We start from the raw sequence: 22,991 nt of genomic DNA, 5'->3' as shown, positions 1-22,991 counted from the left end.
AGAAAGAAAGAAAGAAAGAAAGAAAGAAAGAAAGAAAGAAAGAAAGAGAAAGAAAGAAAGAAAGAGAAAGAAAGAAAGAGAAAGAAAGAAAGAGGAAGGAAGGAAGAAAAGAAAAGAAAAAAAAAGCAAGGAAGGAAAAGAGGAGAGAGTTGGTCGAGATAACCCTCAAGGGGGCAGTTAGGTGGCGCAGTGGATAAAGCACCTGGATTCAGGAGGACCTGAGTTCAAATGCGACCTCAGACACATGACACTTACTAGCTGTGTGACCCTGGGCAAATCACTTAATCCCATTGCCTAAATCCAAAAAAAGAAAAAAAGATATCCCTCAAGTTTCTTTCTGGTTCTGGGTCAAATAATCTACCATCCCACCCCACTCCCAGAAGAATGTAAACCCCTTAAGAACAGAGTCTACAACTTTTGTCTCTGAATCTCCAGACTGGATTGTATTGGACTGCCTGCCTCCAGCCCAGGTCTCTATCATGACAGCTCACACTGATTTAAGAAAGTGACTGGCCCAGACCTGAGCCCAGTTTCCTCTTCTCTGTAATGGGCACAAGAACTCCTTCTTAAGTATAATTCGAGGTTTACTACACTTCCCTTACAATAGCTCTGTGGATTAGGTAGTAAAAATAAACTATCTCAGTTTCGAAGACTGAAATACTCCTACCAAACTGGCAAGGTGACTGACTTTCTGTTTTCTGAAAGCTAGGTGATATCATGGAGAGACTACTGGTCTTGGAGAAGGACCTGAGTTCAAATTTGACCTCAGACACTTATCAGCCCTGAGCCAATTATTTATTCGATCTCAACCTCAGTTTCCCTACATGTAAAATAGGGATAAAAATAGCACCTACCTCCCAGGGTTGTAGAGAGGGTCAAATGAGATAACATGGAAAGCATCATATGGATACTAACAATTCTGGTGGGAATGGTCACAATGACAAAACACAGATGAAGCCAAAGCTCCCAGGGGTTATGACTTGTGTCAGAGGTGGGAGCCTGATGTTTTTCCACCCCTCCTCACTGCTTCTCCATTACACTCCTTTTCCAGTAGTGGCCACTTTCAGGCTGACCCTACATAAAACGCTTCCTAGGGCTCCCCCTACTGGTTCTGCATTGAGCTTCGGGGTCCGACAACCAGAAAAAGCTGCCAGCAACCCTGAGCCGAGACCCCTAAAACGCTTCTTATCAGTCAAAAGAGAGGGAAGGTCCCTACAGAAAATCAGTGTCCGCGAAGCCGAAGGAGCCTCAGGGAGCCCGGCAGAGACATGCCCCGTTTGGAAGAAAGGAGTTTTGTGCCCGCTGCCAAGAGGGATAAACTGATACCAGAGCCAGTACCGGTGCGAGCGTCAATCGTTTCACTAGGCACGGCCTCGATCCCTAAACTTAACTAGCAACCCGAGACCCCAGATCAGTAAAGAAAGACCACTCTGTCCCTCTACCACTCCCAGAGAAAGAGTCTGCGGGGTGCGAAGGCGTTTCAGCTTTCAGCCGATTACCTCCCACGTTCCCCTCCCGGTCTTGGGTCCTCCTCTTTTACCTGACGTCTCCTTTCCACCCCCTACTCACCCCCTGCTTCCAGCTCAAGGTTCAGGCTCAGCGATGTGTGTGATGATGGGAGCCTCTCCCAGCCTCCCTCCTCCGTATCAGAGGGGCCAGCTGGTCGCCCTAGGCTGGGGCTGAGACTCAGCTCTGTGGCAGCCCCAGGCTTGTGAGAAGAGGAGGAGGGGGAAGAGGAGGAGCTAGGTTCCCCCGGGGGAGTCACCTCGCCGCCAGGCCAAGCCTCGTAATTACGGTAGCTCTGTCGGGATCTACCACCTGCGGGGCACGGGAGTGAAGGAGGAATGTACTACTTACTAAGGGTGCAGGGCGTGGAAAGAACAAGGCTGGGCCCGGGCCTCGCGGGGCAACAGCCAGGAAAGGAAGGGGTGGGCAGGGGGACGGCTGTGATCCCGGGGAGAGGGCTCGGGCTGCAGGCTTGGGTTCCAAGGCAACCCCCGCGGCCGGCTCTGCAGCACTCTTCCGCGTGGGGAAGGGACTAGGGGCGAGGCTGTCATCTGAAGGGGTGTCCGCAGGGCAGAAACCCACAGCTGGCTGTCGCGGGCGGGATTGAGGAGTAGCCGTCAGGCTCAGCCTCTGGGATGAAGACTGGGACAACTTCTAGGGCGTGACTTCTCTTAACCCTCCCCCCCCCAGCCTCTAACACATAAGACCCAGAGAAATGCTTTGGAGGAAGGGGACAGCTGGAGAGCATGGAGAACGAACAACCGTCCAGCAATGCCTTTCACTAAGGCTTGAAGACTAATTCTCTTCCGATCACTGCTGGGGAGGGGGCAGGTGGGAGCCTGGGCTGCAAATACAAGGTCATCCTCAGGCTGAGTACCGCTGCGTAGGAGGGCTGGAGCGGCGCAGGTGGGTGGGCGCAGGGCTGCGCCTCCGCCCCACTCCCCAGCAGCCTGCAGGACTCCTGGGAGCCCAGAGAAGGCCCCCGACGGTTGCGCCAGCTCGCTCCCTGGTTCACTCCCTGCCCTGCTGCTGGACCCTCCAGATTTCCGCTCCCTGACTATAAATAACTCCTTTCTAACCGCACTCTGGCCGCGCCCTGGAAATTCTCCCTGTGTGCTCCCAAAACACTTCTTGCTTTTTCTTTCTTTTGACCCCATTCCTGGCATTGAGTTGAGGGGGAAAACAGGCTCGCGACTCCAGGTTAACTCCTCCTCCCCACGCGGCACCCGGGGGGGGGGGGGAGCAGCCGGAGTTTAAAACAACAATGCATGGATGGATGGGAGCCCAGGTCTCAGATCAAGGTATGCCACCAATGGCACCCAGCCAAGTGCGGAGTCTGCCCCTTGAGCTGGCCCCCACATTTAGTGGAGGGGGAAAAGGAGATCGAGTGTGGGATTATGAGGCTGTGAGCTCCAGCGCTTACCTGGGGATCACCCAGTACCACACACACTCTGGGGAAAAATCGAGGCACAACCCTAGGGTGCCACTGGGGAGATGGGGGCCTCCTTGGGAAGCTGAAGATGCTACCTTAGGGATCCCCTCCACTCTGTATTGTCGATCCTTACAAACTTCCATATTACAGAATGTACAGAACTTCCTACTCACAAAACGTCCCTCCCCTTAAGCAATGGCCAAACTGTTGGTGGAGATGGAAATGGGGGTGGGGGACAGGAGCAGCCTGAGGAATCCCAGGCTGCCAAGTGCTGTGAGGCAGCAGGAAATTGGCCTTCTGGGGTCCCCTGTCATCCCTAAGAGGTTGGGGTCGACACCTATACAGAAATATTTCTAGCAGCACTTTTCATGGTAGCCGAGATGGGGACAATCAGTTGGGGAAGCAGCTGAATAAATTGTAGTATGCGAGTGGAATGGAATGTTATCAAGTCCTAACGATGACAAATATGAAGAATCCCGAGAAACTTAGGAAGATTTTCATGACTTGATACAGTACCAAGTTGAAGCAAGAGAACCATTTATATGATGACCACAGTTAACACAAAGGAAAATCGATGAGGTTTAAAAACACCGAAAGTCTGATCAATGAATGAAGTGGAAAGTCTGATCAATGAATGAAGTGGACAGTCGTGACCCCAGGGAACTCAGACCCTGAGACTAGCACCTCGGGGCAAAGAAGTGGTGGACTACAGGGGCAGAGTGAGGTATTTAGTTATCAGATTCAGCCAACCTGTTGTTTTGGTTTGCTTAATTATACTTTGTTATAAGGGAGGGTCCTTTAAGTGGGGAAATCACTGGGAGGTGATAGGCTTGCAGGGTTTCTTAAGATAATTAATACACACATGCATATATACACACACACACAGAGTGTGTAGGTGTAATTTTTTTTAAAAGAGAGGTAGGTGTGCAGTTGGGTGCCAGCAGAGATCTCCCAGGTCAGCCGTGGCCTCAATCCTTAGCCTTTTATCCAACTGGGAGATAAATCTGAAATCCCTAACCATTAAGGCAATGGGATTAGGTGCAAAGCTCTCAGGTAAACTATTTTGGTCTGTTGTCAGTATGTATAAGAGGTGAGACTAAAACCCAGGTTTTTCTGGTTCTGACCACAAGTCTCTGCCCACTACGCTACACTATCTCTCTTGTCATGTATATATTTGTTGTTGTTCAGTTGTTTTCAGTCATATCTAATTCTTCATGACCCCATTTGGGTTTTCTTGGTAAAGATGCTGGAGTGGTTTGCCATTTCCTTCTCCAGATCACTTTACAGATGAGGAAACCGAGGCAAACAGGGTGAAGTGACTTGCCCAGGGTCACACAGCTAGTAAGTGTCTCAGGCTAGATTTGAACTCAAGAAGAGGAGTCTTCCTAAATTCAGGAACTCCATCCACTGCACCACCTAGCTGTCCCTATATTTACCTGTTTATGCATATATATGTAATATCTCCTCTCCCCAGTAGAATGCCAGCTCTTTGAGAACAGGAACCTTGCATATTTGTCTTTGTATCTCCAGTTCTGAGCACTGTGTCCAACATGTAGTGAGTGCTTAAAAATGCTTGTTGTATTAGAAATAGGTTATATAAGCAGGATTATCCCCATTTTACAGATGAGAAATCACATTCAGAAAAGTGATTTGCCCCAGATCACACAGCTAGGAAGTATGATTATACTCTGAAATTTGAACCTATGCCCAGTGGTACTGTCCGCTGCCTCTCTAAATGCTATGGGGAATGGAATTTTCTAGATTTTAAAACAAGAATATTTTTTTAAAGTCATATTAATATGCACTTCTCATTGCACCAAGGGTAACCAAGATGTCAAAGGTCCTAAAGGTTATGCCACATGAGACCTAGGGGTGTTCAGACTGGAGAAGGGAAGGCAAAGGGAGGACCCCAAAGCTTCCTTCAAGTATTTGAGGGCTGTCAGGTTGAAGAAGGATTAGCTTTCTTCTGCTCAGCCCTGGAGGTGAAGTTAAAAGCAAATGATGGAAATTGCAAGAGGTAATTTTAGCCCTGATGTCAAGAAAACATTTCCAAGTAATTAGCACTAGCCAGAAGGAGAAGATGCTGCCTTGGGGGGCAGTGCCCCTCACCTTCTATTGGAGGGCTGCAAGTGGAGGCTGGGTCACCATTTGTCCCCCAGCCAAAGGACTTCCTTTTCCAATATAGGCTGGAGTGGATGGCCAACCCAACTTCTTTTCCAGCTGGGAGACTCTGCATTCCCCTGCATGGTATACCCTTGGCCAGTGCTCTCTATTGAAAAAAGCTTTGGACTTGGAATAAGGACGACCTTAGCTAGGATAGAGTCTGGGATTTGGAGCCAGGAAAGCCTGAATTCGAATACTTACTAGCTTGTGTGACCCTGGGCAAGTCACTTACCCTCTTCCTCATCTATAAAATGGGGAGAATAAAAGCGTCTATTTCCCAGGGTCATGGTGAAGCTCAAATGAAGTCACATATGTAAAGCACTTTGCAACCCTTACAAAGCCATAATAAATACTAGCTCTTATTATTATTGTGAGGACCAAATAAGATAATAATTGTAAAGTGCTTAATACAATACCTGACTCATAGTAAGTGCAATATAAATGCAAGCTATTATTATATGAGATAATATTTGTAAAGCTCTTGGCACAGTGCTTGGAATACAGTAAGTACTATATAAATGCTAGCTATTGTTATTATTATTAAATGAGATGATTTGTAAAGCTTTTGGCACCCAGTAAGCACTATTTGGCCACAATAGGCTCAAACCTCGGTTTATTAGCTCTGCAATGACAGACCAGTCAGTTAATCTTTCCAAGTCTCAGTTTTTATGTGTTCCCTGATCATCAGGGTGGATCAGATGACCTTCAGGATCTCTTCCAGCCCTAAATCTACAGGGTCTGTAAGTGACCTTTGCCCTGATCTCCATCCCCAGGCCTCACCTCTACTATTTCACTCCTTTCCTGTTCCTCTAGTAGATGTCAGGCACCCTATGTCACTACGTAAAATCTCTGGCATTTACACAGCCCTTAAAGGCTTACTGAGGGATTCAGGTCCCTTATCTCATTTGACACTCAAGAATAACCTAGTGAAGACAATGCTGTTATTATCTCCGGTGTGCAAATGAAGAAACTGAGGTTATATGATGCACACAGGGTCACAGAGCTAGTAAGTATTTGACTCTGAATTCGAACCCAGTTCTTCCTGACTCCGGCCACTCCCCTGCACTGTCTAGAAAACAATGTCCAGAAATGAACTGGTCACCTTTCTCCTTCCCCTGATCCCAATATAGACTGTCATTCCCACCCCACTTCAGCCTCTGGCTATGAACCATCCTTTCCCATTCTCCAGTCCCATAACCTGGGCGTTATATTTGATTCCTCCCTCTTCCAAGGGTCCCACCCCATGGAGTCAGTCACCACATCCTGCTGATTCTTTCTCCACAATGTCCCTTAGATCCACCCCTTCCTCTCTGTAGAAAGGGCCACCACCCTAGTCCAGGCTCTCATCATCCCCAGAGGAGTGATCTCCCAGCCTCCAATGGGTCCCATCTCATAGGATCATAGAATTGGAAGAACCTTTCAAAGTTCTTAAAGTCCGACTTTGCTCCCCACGTTAGAATCCCCTCTATAGAATCTCCTACTTCAGAGGAGACTCTGTGCTTGAATACTTCCAGGAACAAGGAACTTACTACTACCCATGAAGCAAGTATGGGATGCTCCCACTGTGGAAACCCCCTCTATCTCCACTAATGCCCATATGTGCTGCCTGGGGCAATGAAGCCTGAAAAGATTTGCCCGGGGTCACAGAGCCTATATGCTAAGACCTACACTCTATCCATGACTCCATATTGCTCTTCTGTATTTTGAGTCCATGTCTGTCTCAATGAAGAGCTGGTAAACATTTAACTACCAGCTCCACCCCTCTTCCACTTTAAAAGCAACACTTTAAATTTAATCTTCATTATTCAAATTTTCTCCATCACCAAACCATCAATTAAACTCTGATTTGTAGTACTTGCTGATTCCCAAGGTGTAAAAGATCACACCAAAAATGTAATAATTGGTACACCCCTGTCTCACTATAACTTGTACTTACTGGTTCTAATTCTGCTTTCTTGTCTCAATTTATGGCAGGTGGGGAGGGAGTGTGCCGGTAGGAGAATGGCAGGAACACTGGAAGCCGGAGTAGCAACTGATCCCCTTTCCCTGAGGTTATATCCCACCTGCCTCACTTAAATCCAATTCAGGAGCAAGTCAAGACATCCCCCTGTGATGTCATGAAAAGGAAGGACAAACAATGTCCAACACCCCACCTAGGCCACAAGTCGGTGTCCCCAGACTTGCTGGACAAGCCTGGGCCATGTAACACCTTCTGCCCCCAAAAGCTAGGAAGGGGACTCCTCTGTGGGTTTAAGATATTGGGTCTTCCCTTCAGTCCTTTTGATCTCTTGTAAAATTCCCCAGCTAGATGCAGAACGTCAGAGGTGGTGGGGACCTTGGAACATAAAATTTGAGAGCGGGAAAGAGCGTCTGAGATTATCTAATGACCAGGAGGTAGTATTTTTATTGTTCAGTAGTATCTGACGCTTCGTTACTCCACTTGGGGTTTTCTTGGCAAAGATACTGGAGTGGTTTGCCATTTCCTTTTCCAGCTCATTTTACAGAGGAGAAAACTGAGACAAACAGGGTTAAGTGACTTGCCTAGGGTCACACAACTAGGAAGTTGTCTGAAGCCAGATTTGAACTGAGGAAGATGAGTCTTCCTGACTCCAGGCCCATTCTTTGCACTATATTGCCACCTAGCTCCCCCTGGAAGCAGAGAACCTGGGTTCAAATGTGAACTCTAAGGGCAGCTAAGTGGTACAGTGGATAGAGCACCAGCTGTGGATTCAGGAGGACCTGAGTTCAAATCCGACCTCAGACATATAACACTCACTAGCTGTGTGACCCTGGGCAAATCACTTAATCGCTGTCTGCCTCAGTTTCCTCAACTGTAAAATGGGAATAATAATAGCACCTATCATAGTACTTGTGAGGAAACAATTGATGTATTGGTAAAAGTGCTTAGCACCTTGTAGGCTCTGTATAAATAAATGTGTATTCCCTTCTCTCTCCACCCCCCAACTGTCTGTGGCAAATCATTTCACCTTGGTTTCCTGATCTGAGGTCTCAGTGTCTTTGCATGTAAAATGACAGGCAGCCAGGGTGTGGTCCACAGAAAGCTCAATGAGAATCAGGGACACCTGGGTTCAAGTCTCATTCCTGACACCTATAGGCTGTGTGAGCCGAACTTAGCTTCTCAGGCAAATCTCTCAGACTCTACATCACAGACAAGGTAGTGATCTGCATGGGGAAGGAATTTCCTCCCACGTCCACCAGAAAACCAAGAAGGGACTGAATTACGTGGTGTCTAAAGTCCCTTCTGACTCTGTCACGCAATGGTCCTCTAAGTGGGGTAGAGAGGGTGACGACGCCCAATCGGGAAAGCTCGAGAGGAGTAGCTGACGGAAAGGAAGGTCTAGCCTGGGGTGGGGGGTGAGGTTCTAGAGCAAAACCTCGGAGGTCTCAGCATTGGGACCTCAAATATCAGGGGAATTAGGGAGCTGACCCCAGACTCAGGAAAGCAGTGAGAAGGCAGTTAATTCAGTAATATAGGGCAGCTAATGAGGGCCCCACCCTACTCCTTCCAAGTCACCAGGGAGAAGTTTGCAGCTCCCTCCCCACTGCCGCCCACTTCTACATCCCCCTAGGGAATGGTACTGTGTCTAGTGCAAATGTAATCTCCCTGATGGCAAGACCTGTGTCATTTCCGACATCCCAGCCTTCGAATCAAACAGTGCTCAGCACCCAGCAGGCACTTAATGCTTACTAAATAAAATTGCTCAGGACCTACCCACCCTGGCCGAGACTGTCCTCAGAAGGGACCCTAAAGATCATTTAGTCAGAACGCTACATTTTACAGAGGAAATTGGGACTCAAGTGATGTGTCATTGGTCACGTGTGTAAGTGGCAAAGCCTTGATTTTAACCCCAGGCAGCTGGTGAAGCAGTGCATTGGAATCAGGAAGGCCTGAGTTCAAATCCTGCCTAAGATGCTCACCAGCTGTGTGACCCTGAGCAAGTCACTTCCCCTCACTCCAGCCTCAGTTTCCTCATCGGTAAAATGGGGATAGTAACAGCCCCTAAATCCAAGGGGTGTTGGGAGGAATCCATGTAAAGAACTTCTTAAATATAACTATTAGGATTATTGTGGTTCTTCTGTTGTGAGTCATTACACTATTCCCTCTCCCCTATTCAGTCTACTACCCTCTAATTTTACTAAGTCCCACCATAATTAAGTGGCTTGTAGCCAAAGTCACACAGGGAGTGAACATCAAAGGCAGGATTTGAATCCTTGTCTTCTGACCCCAATAGTCAATGCATGTTCCCTTCTTCAGCACTCCCAGGTACATTTATGGGGAGGAACAAACCTGGGCCTACTGCTGAGGCTACAGGTACAAAGCTCTTGGTAAACAAAATGCCACGTCAACGTCAGCTCTAATTATTCTTTCTTACGTGACTTCCTAAAGCACAGGTTTACTCCATAAACTCCAGTGGCTCCCTATTACCTCCAAATATAAAATCCTCTTTTTCACTTTTAAAGCCCTTTAGGACCCAGCCCTTTCCGGCCTTTCCAGTCCTTTCACAAATTCTCTACCTCTCTGATTTTCCTCCCCCATGACCCTCCATCTTCTCACTCTGGGCATCTTCACTGGCAGTGAACTCTCTCCTTGCCTCTAAGGGCTCTAGGCAACTCTCTAAGATAGAGGTCCTTGACCTAAGATTCACAGATGAATTCATGGAGTCTGGGGGTCCTTGAACTTGGATGGGAAAAAAAATTACATCGTTATTTTCACTAACCTCTAACTGAAATGAACTATTTCCTTCAATTATTTAAAAAAATGATCCTGAGAAGGGGTCCACAGGCTTCACCAGACTGCCCAAGGGGGCCAGGACACCAGAAAGGTTAAGAACGGATGATCTAAGACTAAATTGCAGAGAAGGTGCTAATCTGAATGGGTAGAGGGTGTTTCTTCACCTGGGAGTTCCCTATATCAATGATATTGATGATCTAGTCCCTATCTCATTTTATCCTGACAACGATCCTACAGGGTAGATTGTATTATTCCTTTTTTTTTTTTTTTTTGGTACAGATGAGAAAACTGAGACACAGAGAAGATAATTCACTCGTCCACAGGTCCACAGGCTGTCTGAGGTGGGATTCAAACCCAGGTGCCTCTGGACTCCTAGTCAAGTACTTTCCCTCCTATCCTTTATGGCCAATGCCCAGAAGGCTGGGGGCAGAGGCCACCCTATCAGCCCTATCCTGGGGAGGGCATGGGAGGTGTTGATAGGAACAGTAACATCATCTTAAACCCTGAGACACGACATCTGTGGTCTGCCCTATTGAAGGTGGGAATGGCTTATATGGCCCTTCTTCTCTGAGGTTCTCTCCCTTCCCAACGATGTCTCACTTAACCTCTCTGAGACCTGACCCCAAGGTTCCCCAAATGTAGACATCTCACTTCTAGAGATGTAACAGTTCACGTGTGTCTGTACCGCCTGATGCCCCACTGTTGACGGATCGATTCTCTTTACACAAGGAGCTGAGGAATTCCACATTCTGTGCTGGCCCCAGGGGCCAGAAACAGGAGGTCAGAGGGCCCTTTCCAGCTGTCAGGGGCAACCAGCTTAGTATGAGGAAAAGCATATGGACTGAGGACCAGGGGCCTCCAGTGGTGTTCCAAAGTCTGCCACTGATCTGCCAGGGGACTTAAGCAAATCACTTTCTTTCTCTGGGCTTCAGTTTCCTCACCTGTAATATGAGAAGTTTGGACTCCATGGTTTCCCTCCCTGGTCTTAGAACACTCAAAGTCAGTGTTCTAAGAGTCCTTTGTAAGTGCTGAAGCTTTTTGTATCCAAGTTCCTGCCAGCTCTGACATTCTGTGCTCTAAGATCTCTCCCAGCTCTGACATCCTGTGCTCTAAGTGCCCTCCCAGCTCTGACATTCTGTGCTCTAAGGGTCCTCCCAGCTCTGACATTCTTTGTTCTAAAGATCTTTCCAGCTTTGACATTTTGCATTCTAAGATCCCTCCTAGATCTGACATCCTGTGTTGTAAGGGCCCTCCCAGCTCAGACATCTCCAGTTCTAAGAGCCCTCCCAGCTCTGACATTCTGTGTTCTAAGGGTCCTCCCAGTTCTGACATTCTCTGTTCTAAGGCTCCTCCCAGCGCTGACATTCTGTCCTCTAAGGGCCTTCCTAGATCTGACATCCTGTGTTCTTTAAGATCCCTCCCAGCTCTGACCTTCTGTGTTCTAAGGGCCCTCCCAGCTCTGACATTCTGTGTTCTAAAGGCTCTTCTAGCTCTGACAGTGTTCTGAGGGCCCCCCCAGTTCTGACCTTCTGTGTTCTAAGGGCCCTCCCAGCTCTGACCTTCTGTGTTCTAAGGGCCCTCCCAGCTCTCACATTCTGAGTTCTAGGGAGCCCTCTCAGCTCTCACATCCTGCATTCTGAGATCCCTTCTCACTCTGACATTCCACACTGCAGGCTCCCTTCCATCTCCCTAACCCTGATTTTCAATTACTCCATGCTCATCAGCTGGGACAAATCAAAGCAGGCCTGACAAAGGGAAGATGCTGGCATTTCTTTGTCTTCTGGACACAGAGGGGGCCAAATGACCTCCCTGGCTTTCTTTAAGTCCCAACTAAAATCCCACCTTCCACAGGAAGCCTTCCCCCTTCTCAATTTCAGTGCCTTCCTTCTGTTAATTATTTCATATTTATCCTGTATATAACTTGTTTGGTACATATTGTTTTGCATATTGTCTCCTCCATTAGACTGTAAGCTTCTAGAGGGCAAGGGCTGTCTTTTGTCTCTTTTTGTATCCCCAGCACTTAGCACAGTGCCTGGCTTAAAAAATGTTTTGAATTGAATTGAATTGACTAACATATTCTTATTTGAGCTTCATACCAATTCTGTGTACTAGTAGTACAAATATCATTATCTCCATTTTTCACCCAAGGAAACCTAAGCTCAGAAGGCCTTGCCCAAGATCACCCAGCAGGTGTCAAAGGCAGGATCTGAACTCAGGGCTTCCTGCCTCTAAACTCAAGCTTTTCCAAGTAAATGGTAAATGCTTCCAACCAAACAACACAGGGCTCAGAACGAGCTTTGGCTTGAACTTCAAGAGTCCCGGGCCAGAGAGGTCAGGGTACTCATTCAGTCAAGACTGGGCACTGTTCCCCAACCCCCAGCCACACCTTTGGCAGAGCCCCTGAAGAGAGAGTCGGAATGAGTCCTGGCTCCAGGTTCCCGGGGGCCTCCAAGGAATTTCTCCACCATAGAAAAGAATCAAAGATAATTCTAATAATAATACATCATACCCATCACCTACCTGGAAAGAGCGAATGAATGAATGCATGAATGAGTTCTTAAGGGCGGAGGACAAATTTCATTTTGAAGACCCCACGTGTCATTGGTGCATGTTTTTAAACTCACATTACTAGGGAGTTTTTCAAGATTACAAGGCACTCCCCACACAGTAGCTCGGTGAGGCTGGTAGTACAATTATTGTTACTAAGTGTTGAATAGATAAGAAAAGAGGACCAGAAAGGGGAGCCAGTTTGTCCAAGGTCACACAGCTCCTAAGTGCCCCCACTCAAGCCCAGGCCCTCTGACTTCTGACTCAAGGCTTCTCTCTGCCTTGTCTAGGAAAAGCTGCCTTTCCAGAGGGTGCAGAGGCTCTGGGAAGTTGGGATGGGCACAGGATCAGATCCTTACTCTGCCACCCTCCCAAGGCTCTCTCCCAGGCTGGGCTGTGTTGGTGACTTGAGCTGAAATCTCAGCCCTCCCCAGCCCCTGGCCCCATGACCCAGAGAAGGGCCGGCGCTGGAGCAGCCCCAGGCCCAGGGCCTTCAGTTACCTTGCATGCCCTTCTCTTGTCAATACAATCTGGATTCTGGCATCGCAGTCCTTTCTCCTCCGATAGGCCTCGGTCATCTGCAAAGCAGAGGGTGTTAGCCAACCAGGTTAGGGCCTCCCTCCTTACCCAGCCTCCCAACTCCCTCCCCCATGACCTCCTCCTCTCCCCAGGAGCAGGGCCCAGCAGAGAAGGAAGGGTGGGGCAGGCCTCCTCTGTCCATCCCTTCAAAGAGGGTCAGTGTTGCTTTCCGTTTTAAATGCCAACTTATCTGTTTTCAAAGCTTTTTTTTTTCTCTTGTAATTCCCCAAGGAAATTATCTAGATTCCACTGCCCAGTGGAAGCTCTCTTTGGAAATAAAAGGCTTAGATCCTCTTGTCTCTTCCCCTGCCCCAATTCCAGTAGTCAGGGAAGGAGAAAAGATCTCTCCTGGGTCCTCTCCTGGGACAGAAACCTCCTCACTCTCCTGCAAGGGGGTCTTCCTCACCCACAGCCTGGAGAGAGGCCTCTCAAGCAAGTCTGGACACCTCCCCTCCCTCTATCCCCAGCTCCTTCCTTCTCTCAATTTCAGGGGAGGCTGGGAGGAGCCTAATGGGTCCATGTAAGGAGGATGGCGGAAGAGGAAAGAACATAAATCTCTAGTCATGTCTGTTTGAGTCCCCTCTCAAGTAATTGCTGTGGCTCCCTATTGCTTCCCAAATAAAGTTCACACTTTATAAACAATTGGCATTTGAGGCTCTCTACAACATGGTACCACTCAGTCTTGCTAAGCTGATTTCATATGACCATAGTCTACTCTCTAGCCCCAAAACACACCTCTCCCCTCATTGCCTTCTGTTCAGTCTGTTTCCTGTACCTGGAATGCCCTCTCGGCCTGAATCCTCTTTCCTTTTGATTTTCTACACATCCTTGTAAGGGCCCCTCCTACAAGAATCCTGCGCAGCTCTCTCCAGCTTACTACATTTCTCCCCCTCAGGCTGTCCTCAGACCCTCTGTTTTGTAAGACTCTAAAATACCTTTTATATAGCATTGTCTATTGTGATTACATCAGACTTTTCCTCTTCTCCTAGATTGTAAACTTACAGTACAGGACCTCAGTCTTTTCTAAATGCTGTATCTCTAGAACCTAGAACTGTGCTTAGCACCCAGCAGACAGCCTGATTGTGTCAGTTTTTGGGGGGGGAGAGAAGTTTAGCACATGGTCCTTACCCATATGCATATAAGCCATGTGTCCATCTGAAACTCAGAGTCTAGGCCCACCCCTACTCCTAGACAGGAATCAGACTGATCTGAAATCTGACAGTTCCCAATCTGAACAGTAAAAGAGATGGGGGTAACATGTCCCTAACCCCATCCCCACCATTGTTTCTTTGGAAAAGAATGAGGATAGACAAGGAAATGGGGATGCACATGAGGGAAGAAGAAGGGGATGGCAATAGTAGGTATGTGAACTACTCCCCAGATCTAGCCCTGGCCTGCCCCAGGACCCCAGACTGCTGGGCATCTGAGGGCAGGACGGTCCAGACACCAGAAAGCCAGCCCAACTCCAGAGATGGTGGAGGACACCTCTTCCAAGGATAGACCTTAAGCCCACCCCTACTCAAGAGGTTTGTCTGGAATCACTGGTTGTGGAGAAGGTAGTGGTGATGACTCCTCACCCCTTTTCCAGGCCTTCCAAAGTGTTCCCCCTTAGCTCCTGCAACCCTCAGCAGGCCTAAGAGCCAGAGAGAGGCAAGAAGGGATGGGCCAATATTCACTCTGAACCTAGGGCAACCTTAGATGCCAGTCCAGCTGTGCCCAGCTTGCCCCAACCTGCCCACCTCCCCAACTCTCCAAAGCTGGCTGGCCCCCAGCAAAGCTTCTCCAGAGTTAGAGCCTGGAGTAGCCTTGACCTCCCCCCATCCTCAGAATCCTCTAATCAGGGAATCTGTGGCCCCAGAAAACCCCCTGCATCAAAGACTCCAATCCAAAGAGCCCCTCTTCCTCTGGCCTGGAATCCCTAATGCCTGAAACCGCAGGCCCCTCACTTCTTAGTTCAGGATATCTCACCCTGGAACCCCCAGGCCTCTCCTCAAGTCCAGATTTCCACGATCTGGGTCCCCTTGCCCCTCCCCCCAATTCCGGAGGCGGAGGGGGGGGGCCATCTCTGGAGTTTGGCCCCTAGTATGTAGCACTCCCTCCAGGTCTGCGGCCTCCCCCCAAGTTCCTGGAGCCCCTCTGCCAGTCTGCCCCCCCAACGGAACACCACAACCCTGTGGTCACCCTGGACTCTCCCCCCTCCCCCGCCGCCAGAATTCCAAGACCCTGGACCACACACCCCATCTTGTATCCAGAGACCCCCCAGTCCAGGATCCCAAGGCTAGGAGTCTCCTCTTCCCCAGGTCTAAGAGTCCCCTAGCACCCTGGTCCAGGCCTCCCCCAGCCTAGTCCGGGACCCCACAGTTCTGCCCCCGCTCCCCACGCGTCTCCAGTCCTAGAGTCCGCCAGTCTGGAGCCCCAGCCTCCGAGCGCGGAGTGCCGGGGTCCTCGGCCCAGCCCGCCATCCCGGGCCAGCACGGCAGCGGCGGCGACCGCAGCCTGCGGCGGGGCCGGCCAGAGACGCGCGGGCTTGGAGCCCCGCGCGGATCCTGGGGTTCCCGGGCTTGGCGGCTGCAGCAGCCCGGCTGGCCGCCAGCCCTCCCCTCCCATTCCCTCCTCTGCCCTCGGCCCGGGGTACCCCGCACTCACCCATGGAGGAGCCCCCAGGGGACAGGGACTGCTCTGCCGAAGCCCGCCGCTGCGCCGGCCCGGCCTGGTCCCGGGGGAGGCGAGAGGAGGGGAGGGGAGCAGAGACGAGGGGAGGGGAGGAGGAGAGAAGTGGAGCCTGCCCAGCGGAGGCCAGGAGAGGCGGACACAACAGCGCCGCGGGGCTCGGGTTGCTTCGGCGAAACAGACACAGCCAGAACCCTGAGCCCCGAGCCCCCAGCCCTGAGCCCCGAGCCCCCAGCCCTCAGCCCCGAGCCCTCAGCCCCCAGCCCCAGCCGCGAGCCCCGAGCCCCGAGCCCCCAGCCCTGAGCCTAAGCCCAGGCTGCCGGAGCCAGGGTAGGAGGCGATCAGCCTAGAGCCTGGGGACTCAGGGACACAGACATAGCTAGAGACAGAGAAGCAGAGGCAGAGACAGAGGCAGAGACAAGAGACAGTGCAAAGGGACAGAGACAAGAGAGGCAGAGACACAGACAAGAGACAGAGATAAAGAAGCAGAATCAGAAATGAGAGACAGAGAGAAAGAGAGGCAGAGGTAGAGACAGCAGCAAGGGGCAGAGACAGAGTGAAGGACAGAGATGGAGAGGCAGAGACAGAGCTCGAGAGAGATAAAGAGAAGCAGAGACAGGCAAAAATCCAGCCCCAGAGGGGCTGGTGGGTGATCAGAGCCCCAAGTGGGTGTCAGACAGGAAATGAGCCAGTCAAGCCTGGAAAGGGAGAGGGGCAGAGGCTGGGAGTGGCCCTGGGAGACACCTCTGAAATGCTTCTAGGCTGGCAACCTAGAGAGGTGGGGCAGTGTCAGGTGACTGGGGGAATCAGCCCAGCTCCAGGGAGTGAAAAGGCCTTGGGCTTCCCAGCTGGCTGGCCCAGCCCAGCCCGGCTCAGCCCAGCCCAGCCCAGCCCAACCCAGAGGGAGAAAACCTGAAGCAGCTCAGAGCTCAGTCTTCCCTACCCGCATTTTACTGAGGACAGACCCGAGGCCTACTTGGACCACGCAGCATTGAAATCCAGCTGTGAGGAGCCTCGGAGACTCTGGGTGTCACTATTGATTCCAATATTAGTTCCCACATGCGTGAGGGACCCCCTGGTACCCACGGCCTAGGATCAAGTCCCCTCCCAGACACTTACCACCAAGCCATTTAACCTGAGCCTCAAACAATAAGGCCTGTATCATCACAGTTGTCATCAGGTTGTCTGACGACCAATCAAGACGCATTGATTAATGTAGCCAGCTAGGTGGCGCAGTGGATAGCGCTCCAGACTCCAAGTCGGGAAGACCTGAGTTCAAATAGGGTCTCAGACACTTGACACAATCTGGGTGACCCTGGATTAACCCCAATTGCCTCACCAAAAAAAAAAAAAAAGGCATTGATTAAGCACCTACTGTATGCTAGGCTTATAAGGAGTTACAAAATACATCCACTCTAATGTGGGGGGGTTGGGGGAAGAGGCACTAGAGGCTGGGAGGGGGTAGGAAAGGAAGACCTCTTTGCATGCAATGACCCTTAGAGCTGAGCAGGGATGGAAGAGATGGAGATTTGAAGGTGAGGACGGAGGGTGTGGAGGGTAACCACTGACTCAACCTTGGTGGGCCTGAAGAGAAGTGATCTGTGGAAAGGTAGGCTGGCTTCAAACACTGGATTTTTATAGCCTGTAGGCGACCCAGGGCCACTGGGCCTTCTTTAGCAGTGTCCACTCTAGACACAACAGTATGGACTGAACCTTCATTTGTACTGGCACAGGGAAGTCCCACTACCATGGAAGGCTGCCGTCTTCCTTCTCTGCAGCTCCGTTGTCTTGGAGAGCTGCCTAGAATGAGTATCGGCTTAAGTGACTTATCCAGGGTCACACAGGTCTCCCAGCTCTTTACTGATTCCATCATACTTTACAATCAAGTGAAATAATGTGTGTAGAACAACTTCACAATGCCACCTGAGTGTCAGCTGTGGTTATTCTTCCCCCAGCCAGAGGCTAGAGAAGCGGCTGTTCTGTATACTGTACTATCTTGTATTGATCTATCTGCGTATTCAGGCCCTTGTTATTGTAGTTCAGTTGTGTCTGACTCTCGGTGACCCCATTTGGGGTTTTCTTGCCAGAGGTACTGGAGTGGTTTGCCATTTCCTTCTCTAGCTCATGTTATAGATGAGAAAACTGAGGCAAACGGGGTGAAGTGACTTGCCCAGTGTCACATGGCTAGTAAGTGTCTGAGGCTGGATTTGAACTCAGATCTTCTTGACTCCAGGCCCGGTGCTCTGGATACTCTGGCGTCCTCCAGCTGCCCCCATCTATGCCCTAGCGGGATGTAAAATCCTGGAGGGCAGGGACTGTTTCATTTTTGGTTTTATATTCTCATCACCTAGCACCTTGACTGGCACACAGAAAGAGGTCCATAAATACTCCTCAGATTGAAATGATTCAGATGGAACCGAACTGAATCGAGAATTCCCAGGTACTATCCCTGGCCAAGAAAACCCAATCACCCAGAAAGGAATTGCCTGGAGTTTGCAGACAGGAAGCATTTCTGGCCATCTGAACTCCAATGGGAAACAAACCCCATCCCTGGGATGAGCACCCAGGTATCATGGAGGAGGCCTGGGTTCAAATCCTGCCTCTGACATTTGCTAGCTGTGGGATATTGGACAAGACACCAAGCCTCAGTGTACTCATTTGTAAAATGGGAAGGTTGTACTTTCTTCCTCACAGGAGGTTTGTGGAGAAGCCTCGTACTTCATGTAGTGATATAAACATGGTAGTTCTTATAATCAACAGCACTCATGAGCTTTCAGGCCATGTCTTAGAACAGAACTCAGTCCTGGGTCTCCAATGTCACTGGCTGACACCCCTCCACTCACTCGTTCTACCTCAACTTTTTTTCCCCAGATGAAATCAGGCTACAATGAACAGCCCTGGGCAGCCAGGCAGGGGAAAGACCACCTAAAAGGATCTACCATTTTGCCCCAGAGCTTACAGAGGCAGCTGGGGAGCTGATTGAATGTATAGATGAGGCTTGTATGTTCTTGGCACCACCTAACCAGAGCCAACACACACCAGACAGGCCAGGGTCCCTCCCTCCTTCCTCACCACCCTCTGGGACTGGAGTCCAACCAGCTTGAGCCCCCAAGGGCCTCAGCTCAGCTCTGGGGCAGAGTCTTCTGCCTTCTCCTGGATTGAGCCCAAGTGCCTAGGAGCCCCGGGGCTCAGGGATGGTCAGGAGGGGAGGTGAGCCTGGAAGTCTCAAGCTCTCTCCCAGGCCTCCAGTCCTTTGTTAGGCCCATCCCTTAACAGTACAGGGTAAGGGGTATCTGCCCCTTTAAGGGCTGTAACTTGGGAACTGTACAAACATGTAAGAATAGGAGACAGCATTTCGGGAAATTTATGCAAATGCACTTTTGGCTTTGTATGGATGTTCATTCCAGAACTGGGCCTGGCGGGAAATAATTTCAGCCCTGGGCAGGGAGCAGGGGGCTAAGGGGTGGTTATCCCTGGGATACTAGGAGCTGGGGGTGGGGAAAGGGAACTAGGTGCTTACTGCCCTGAGTTTGAGAGCAGGGTGAGCTAGATTCATCCAGCAGTGCTCCTCAACCTGAGGGGGGGGAGGAGGGCCTGAAAGAGGAGCCAGTGATGCTATCATCTGTCTGCTCCCACCCCCATTGGCTGCAGGGAACAGGGAATGGGAGGGGGAGGCCCCTAGGGGAGTAACTCTTGCTGGGTGAAGAGGCATCTGACTCAGGGGCCTGCCTGGCAGCTTAGCAGCCCCAAGCCCAGCAAGGAGACAAGCCCCACCCAGCCAGCCACCCCACCCCTATTCTGCCTGGGATTGACAGCCTTGGCTCTGTAAAGAAAGGATTTCAAGCCTTCGACCTAGACCATGACCTGTGATTTCACCTTGCCAAAGCAGCTTGGCATCTGCTGGACAATTTATAACCTTCCAGAGCTGCCTGAGGCACTGACAGTGACTTGCTCAGATATCTGAGGTAGGCCTTGAACCCGGGCCTTCCTACTGCAGGCCCCTCTATCTACTGGCAATACAGGGGTAGAAATCAAGAGCACCGGTGGGTGGGAGGGAACCTAAGGCCAGGGGGACGGCTTCTCTTAGATTAGGTAGTATAACATTAGCACCCCACCACCAACATTTTATTGGTAAGAGGCCCAGAGAAGTCAGGTCACTTGCCCAGGGTCAGACAGGTGGCCCATCACCTTGCAAATGACTTCATCTGCAAAACGAGGGGATTGGAGCAGAGGATCTCTAAGATGCCTCCAGCTCTCAGTCAGCCATCCTCTGCTCTCATTGGATTTCAGCCTCCCACCATTCATTCACACACACACACACACACACACACCCCCATACACACTCACACTCGTATACATACTCACACTCATACACACTCACACCATTCACACTCATACACGCTCACACTCATACACACACTCTCACACACACCATTCACACACACTCACACTCATACACACACACTCACACCATTCACACTTATACACATTCACATTCACACTCACACTCACACACACACACCACCTTTTCTTCCATGAAGAAGAAGCAGCCCTCTACCTCTGAGGCCCCAGCCGGACACACTCAGCTGACTGCAGAACCCAAGGTACTTGGTCCCACAAGGATGAGTCAGGGAAGGAACAATTTCTTGGGAAGAGGAGGCAATATGTGGCCAAATGTGAAGGCCAGGGGTGGGGGACTGTGAGAAATTTCCCCAGAAGGTATCGCAGCACTGGCTCAGAGTGGGGACAAGGTCCTTCCCCAAGGAGAGTAAGCAGAGACCCCAAGACCTCTGTGGGTTTGCCCAGTCTCTCCTGAGGAAGCCTTTCTCTCTCTTCCTGGAAAATGGCGCTTGGGCTATGGGTAAGCCCCAAGAGGCCAGGGAACAAGCTTTGGTGAAATGCACTTCCTGCCTACTTGAGCATAAACATAATACTCTGTATTCAGTAGGTACTTAATAATTATCTATCAGCTAGGCTTGTCTCTCACAATGACAGCTCCAGGATAACCAGGTCTGCCCAGCTCATACCTTTCCAAGGAAAGGCAAAATGTGATATAGTGGTATGTACAAAAGACTTGAGAGTCGAAAGACCTGATTCCGAGACTCTTCTTAGCCACTGAACCAGCCCTGGGCCATAAGCAAGATGTTTGACCTGGGGCCTCAGTTTCCCAACATGTAAAATAGTGACTAATAATAGTTGCACTACTCACCCCTACAGAATTGTTGAGAGGATAGAATGAGATAAGTTATATAAAATACTTTGAAAACTTCTCTAAAATTCTTTTTTTTTTCTTTTTGGCAAGGCAATCGGGGTTAAGGGACTTGCCCAGAGTCACACAGCTAGTAAATGTTAAGTGTCTGAGGCTGGATTTGAACTCAGGTCCTCCTGACTCCAAGGCCAGAGCTCTATTCACTTCACCACCTAGCTCTCCCCGAAATTCTTCACAAAATTATTTTAGGGATGGATCTCTGGAGGGAAGGATACAGCAGGAAATGTATTTGGTGTAAAATCAAAAGATATTATATATTTTTTTAAATAAATAAAAATTGCTTAACAGACTTTGAAGTGCTTTGCAAACTTTAAAATGTTACAAAAATATTAGGTTGTTATTTTGAGGTGGTCTCGAAAGTTGTTGGGGCCAAAAGATTCCAACATCACCAATTTGATTAGAGAGAAGACATACAGTCTGTCACTAGGCCCTACTTAGAGCCTGGGCCTCAACCCACCTTTTGCTCAGACGGCAGAGCCTTGGAGAGCCTGGGGTCCCTAGGCTTTCAAAATGGTCAATTCTCTGATTTCCCAGGGGCTATTTCCCTACATTTTCCTGGGGTCCTGGCCCCTTCCTCATCCCTGCAGTCTCACCATTTCTTCTTGCCCCCCAACCTTTGTCTTATAAAGTAGTAGCCCCTAGTCTTAGCCAACACCTCCCTGTTTCCCAGATCCCATACTAGCCTTCCTGGTAAGCTCTTCCAGGGCCCTGGCAATGAGACATGCTAGGGCTTGGACCACAGCCCTGACATCCCTGTGATGTTAGAGGCAAAAGGGGTGGGCAGTCAGGAAGATACAGTGAGCACATCCTTGAGCTTAATGTGACCCGAATGCCCTGACATAGAAAAGGCCCCTTTCTTGTCCCCCTTCCCCCTGCCTCCATCCCCTGGCCTTCACACTTCACAGATGACCACCGGACACATGGCTGCTTGCCTTAGGGTCCCACAAAGAAGTGGGTAGTGGGGAGCCAATTGGCATAAAAGCCAACCAGACAGAAGGATGGGGATCTGGGCACCTGGCCCATCTAACTGCAGGCCAAGAAGTGACCTTCTCACCCACTCCTGGGGGCTGGGAGAAATGTTCGGACTGAGGGCTGCCCACGGCCTGAAATCATCCCCCAGGACAATCCCTCTCTGTGCCGGCCCTGTGCCCACCACATAGAAACAGTCCTCTCATTGGTCCACCAGGGCCCCAACCCGCCTTTCAGCTGACCTGTGATGAATAATAATAAAAGCAAATTCAGAATTCTTCCCTTGGGGCCCCAGAGAAAGTTTTTCAAGCTCCCTGCAAACTTAGAGCAGATGGACAGCGGATGGGTGGACAGTAGGATAGCCGAACAGCCCAGGGGGCCCAGTGACCATCCATTTCCTCCTGCAAAGTCAGGGGAGGTGGAGGGCATCGCAGCTGTGTCCCGGAGCTGGGGGCCAGGCAGCCAGGAAGGCAGCCCCAAGATTTCCTTTGGCAGCCTCACAGAGGAACTGAGAAGCCCCCACTCAGCAATATTAACATCTCGGCAAAAATGTGTTTAAGGTTCAGCATCGGTCATGCTTTGTATGAGTCCTCCCCAACCCGGGAAAGGCTCGGCCAAGAGACAAAATGTGGCAAACCACTGCTCTAGGCACAGGAGGTCACAAGGACTCTGACACCCCTCACTTAGACCCCTATGGAATATAGCCTTCTACTCAGGGCATAGGAAAACCTCAGGGTCCTGAGTACGTGGATCAGGACCATAAGATCCCAAACTGGAAAGGATCTCAGAAGCCACCCAATTCAACACTCTCATTTTACAGATGAGCAAACCAAGGCCCGGAGAGTAATTTACCTAAAGCAAATTACCCAAAGGTCACTAGGGGGCACCACAGTGCACAGAACCCTGGGCCTGGAGTCAGGAAGACCTGAATTCAAATCCAACTTCAGACACTTCAAAGCTGTGTGATGCTGGGCAAGTCACTTAACCACTCTTTGTCTCAGTTTCCTCAACTATAAATAGGAATAATGATAACACCTACCTGGTTGTTGTGAGGATCAAATGGGATAATATCAGCTCCCCCCCCCCCCCCCCCCCCCCCCCCC

General features: G+C 50.1%; 1 protein-coding gene across 4 annotated transcripts in view; it reads right to left on the bottom strand.

The window, feature by feature from the left end:
- Positions 1 to 22,991, bottom strand: part of PLEKHG5 (pleckstrin homology and RhoGEF domain containing G5) — a 110,360-nt gene that overhangs the window by 41,389 nt on the left and 45,980 nt on the right. Inside the window, exons 1-2 of one of the 4 annotated variants that reach the window (XM_027843963.1) lie at positions 15,627 to 15,853; positions 12,903 to 12,979 (exon numbers count right to left, since the gene is read on the bottom strand). In XM_027843963.1, coding sequence (XP_027699764.1) covers positions 12,903 to 12,979; positions 15,627 to 15,630 — 81 coding nt within the window. In that variant the 5' untranslated portion in view covers positions 15,631 to 15,853. Of the gene's footprint in view, positions 1 to 1,569; positions 1,698 to 12,902; positions 12,980 to 15,626; positions 15,854 to 22,991 lie in introns of those variants that run through there. The other 3 variants (XM_027843959.1, XM_027843958.1, XM_027843960.1) reach the window with 3 other exon arrangements.

Source organism: Vombatus ursinus, unplaced genomic scaffold (genome assembly GCF_900497805.2).
Source record: "Vombatus ursinus unplaced genomic scaffold, bare-nosed wombat genome assembly UNPS02014932.1, whole genome shotgun sequence".
Taxonomy (NCBI): domain Eukaryota; kingdom Metazoa; phylum Chordata; class Mammalia; order Diprotodontia; family Vombatidae; genus Vombatus; species Vombatus ursinus.
The sequence above is the reverse complement of the archived record's forward strand: the minus strand, read 5'-3'. Positions and strand labels throughout refer to the sequence as shown.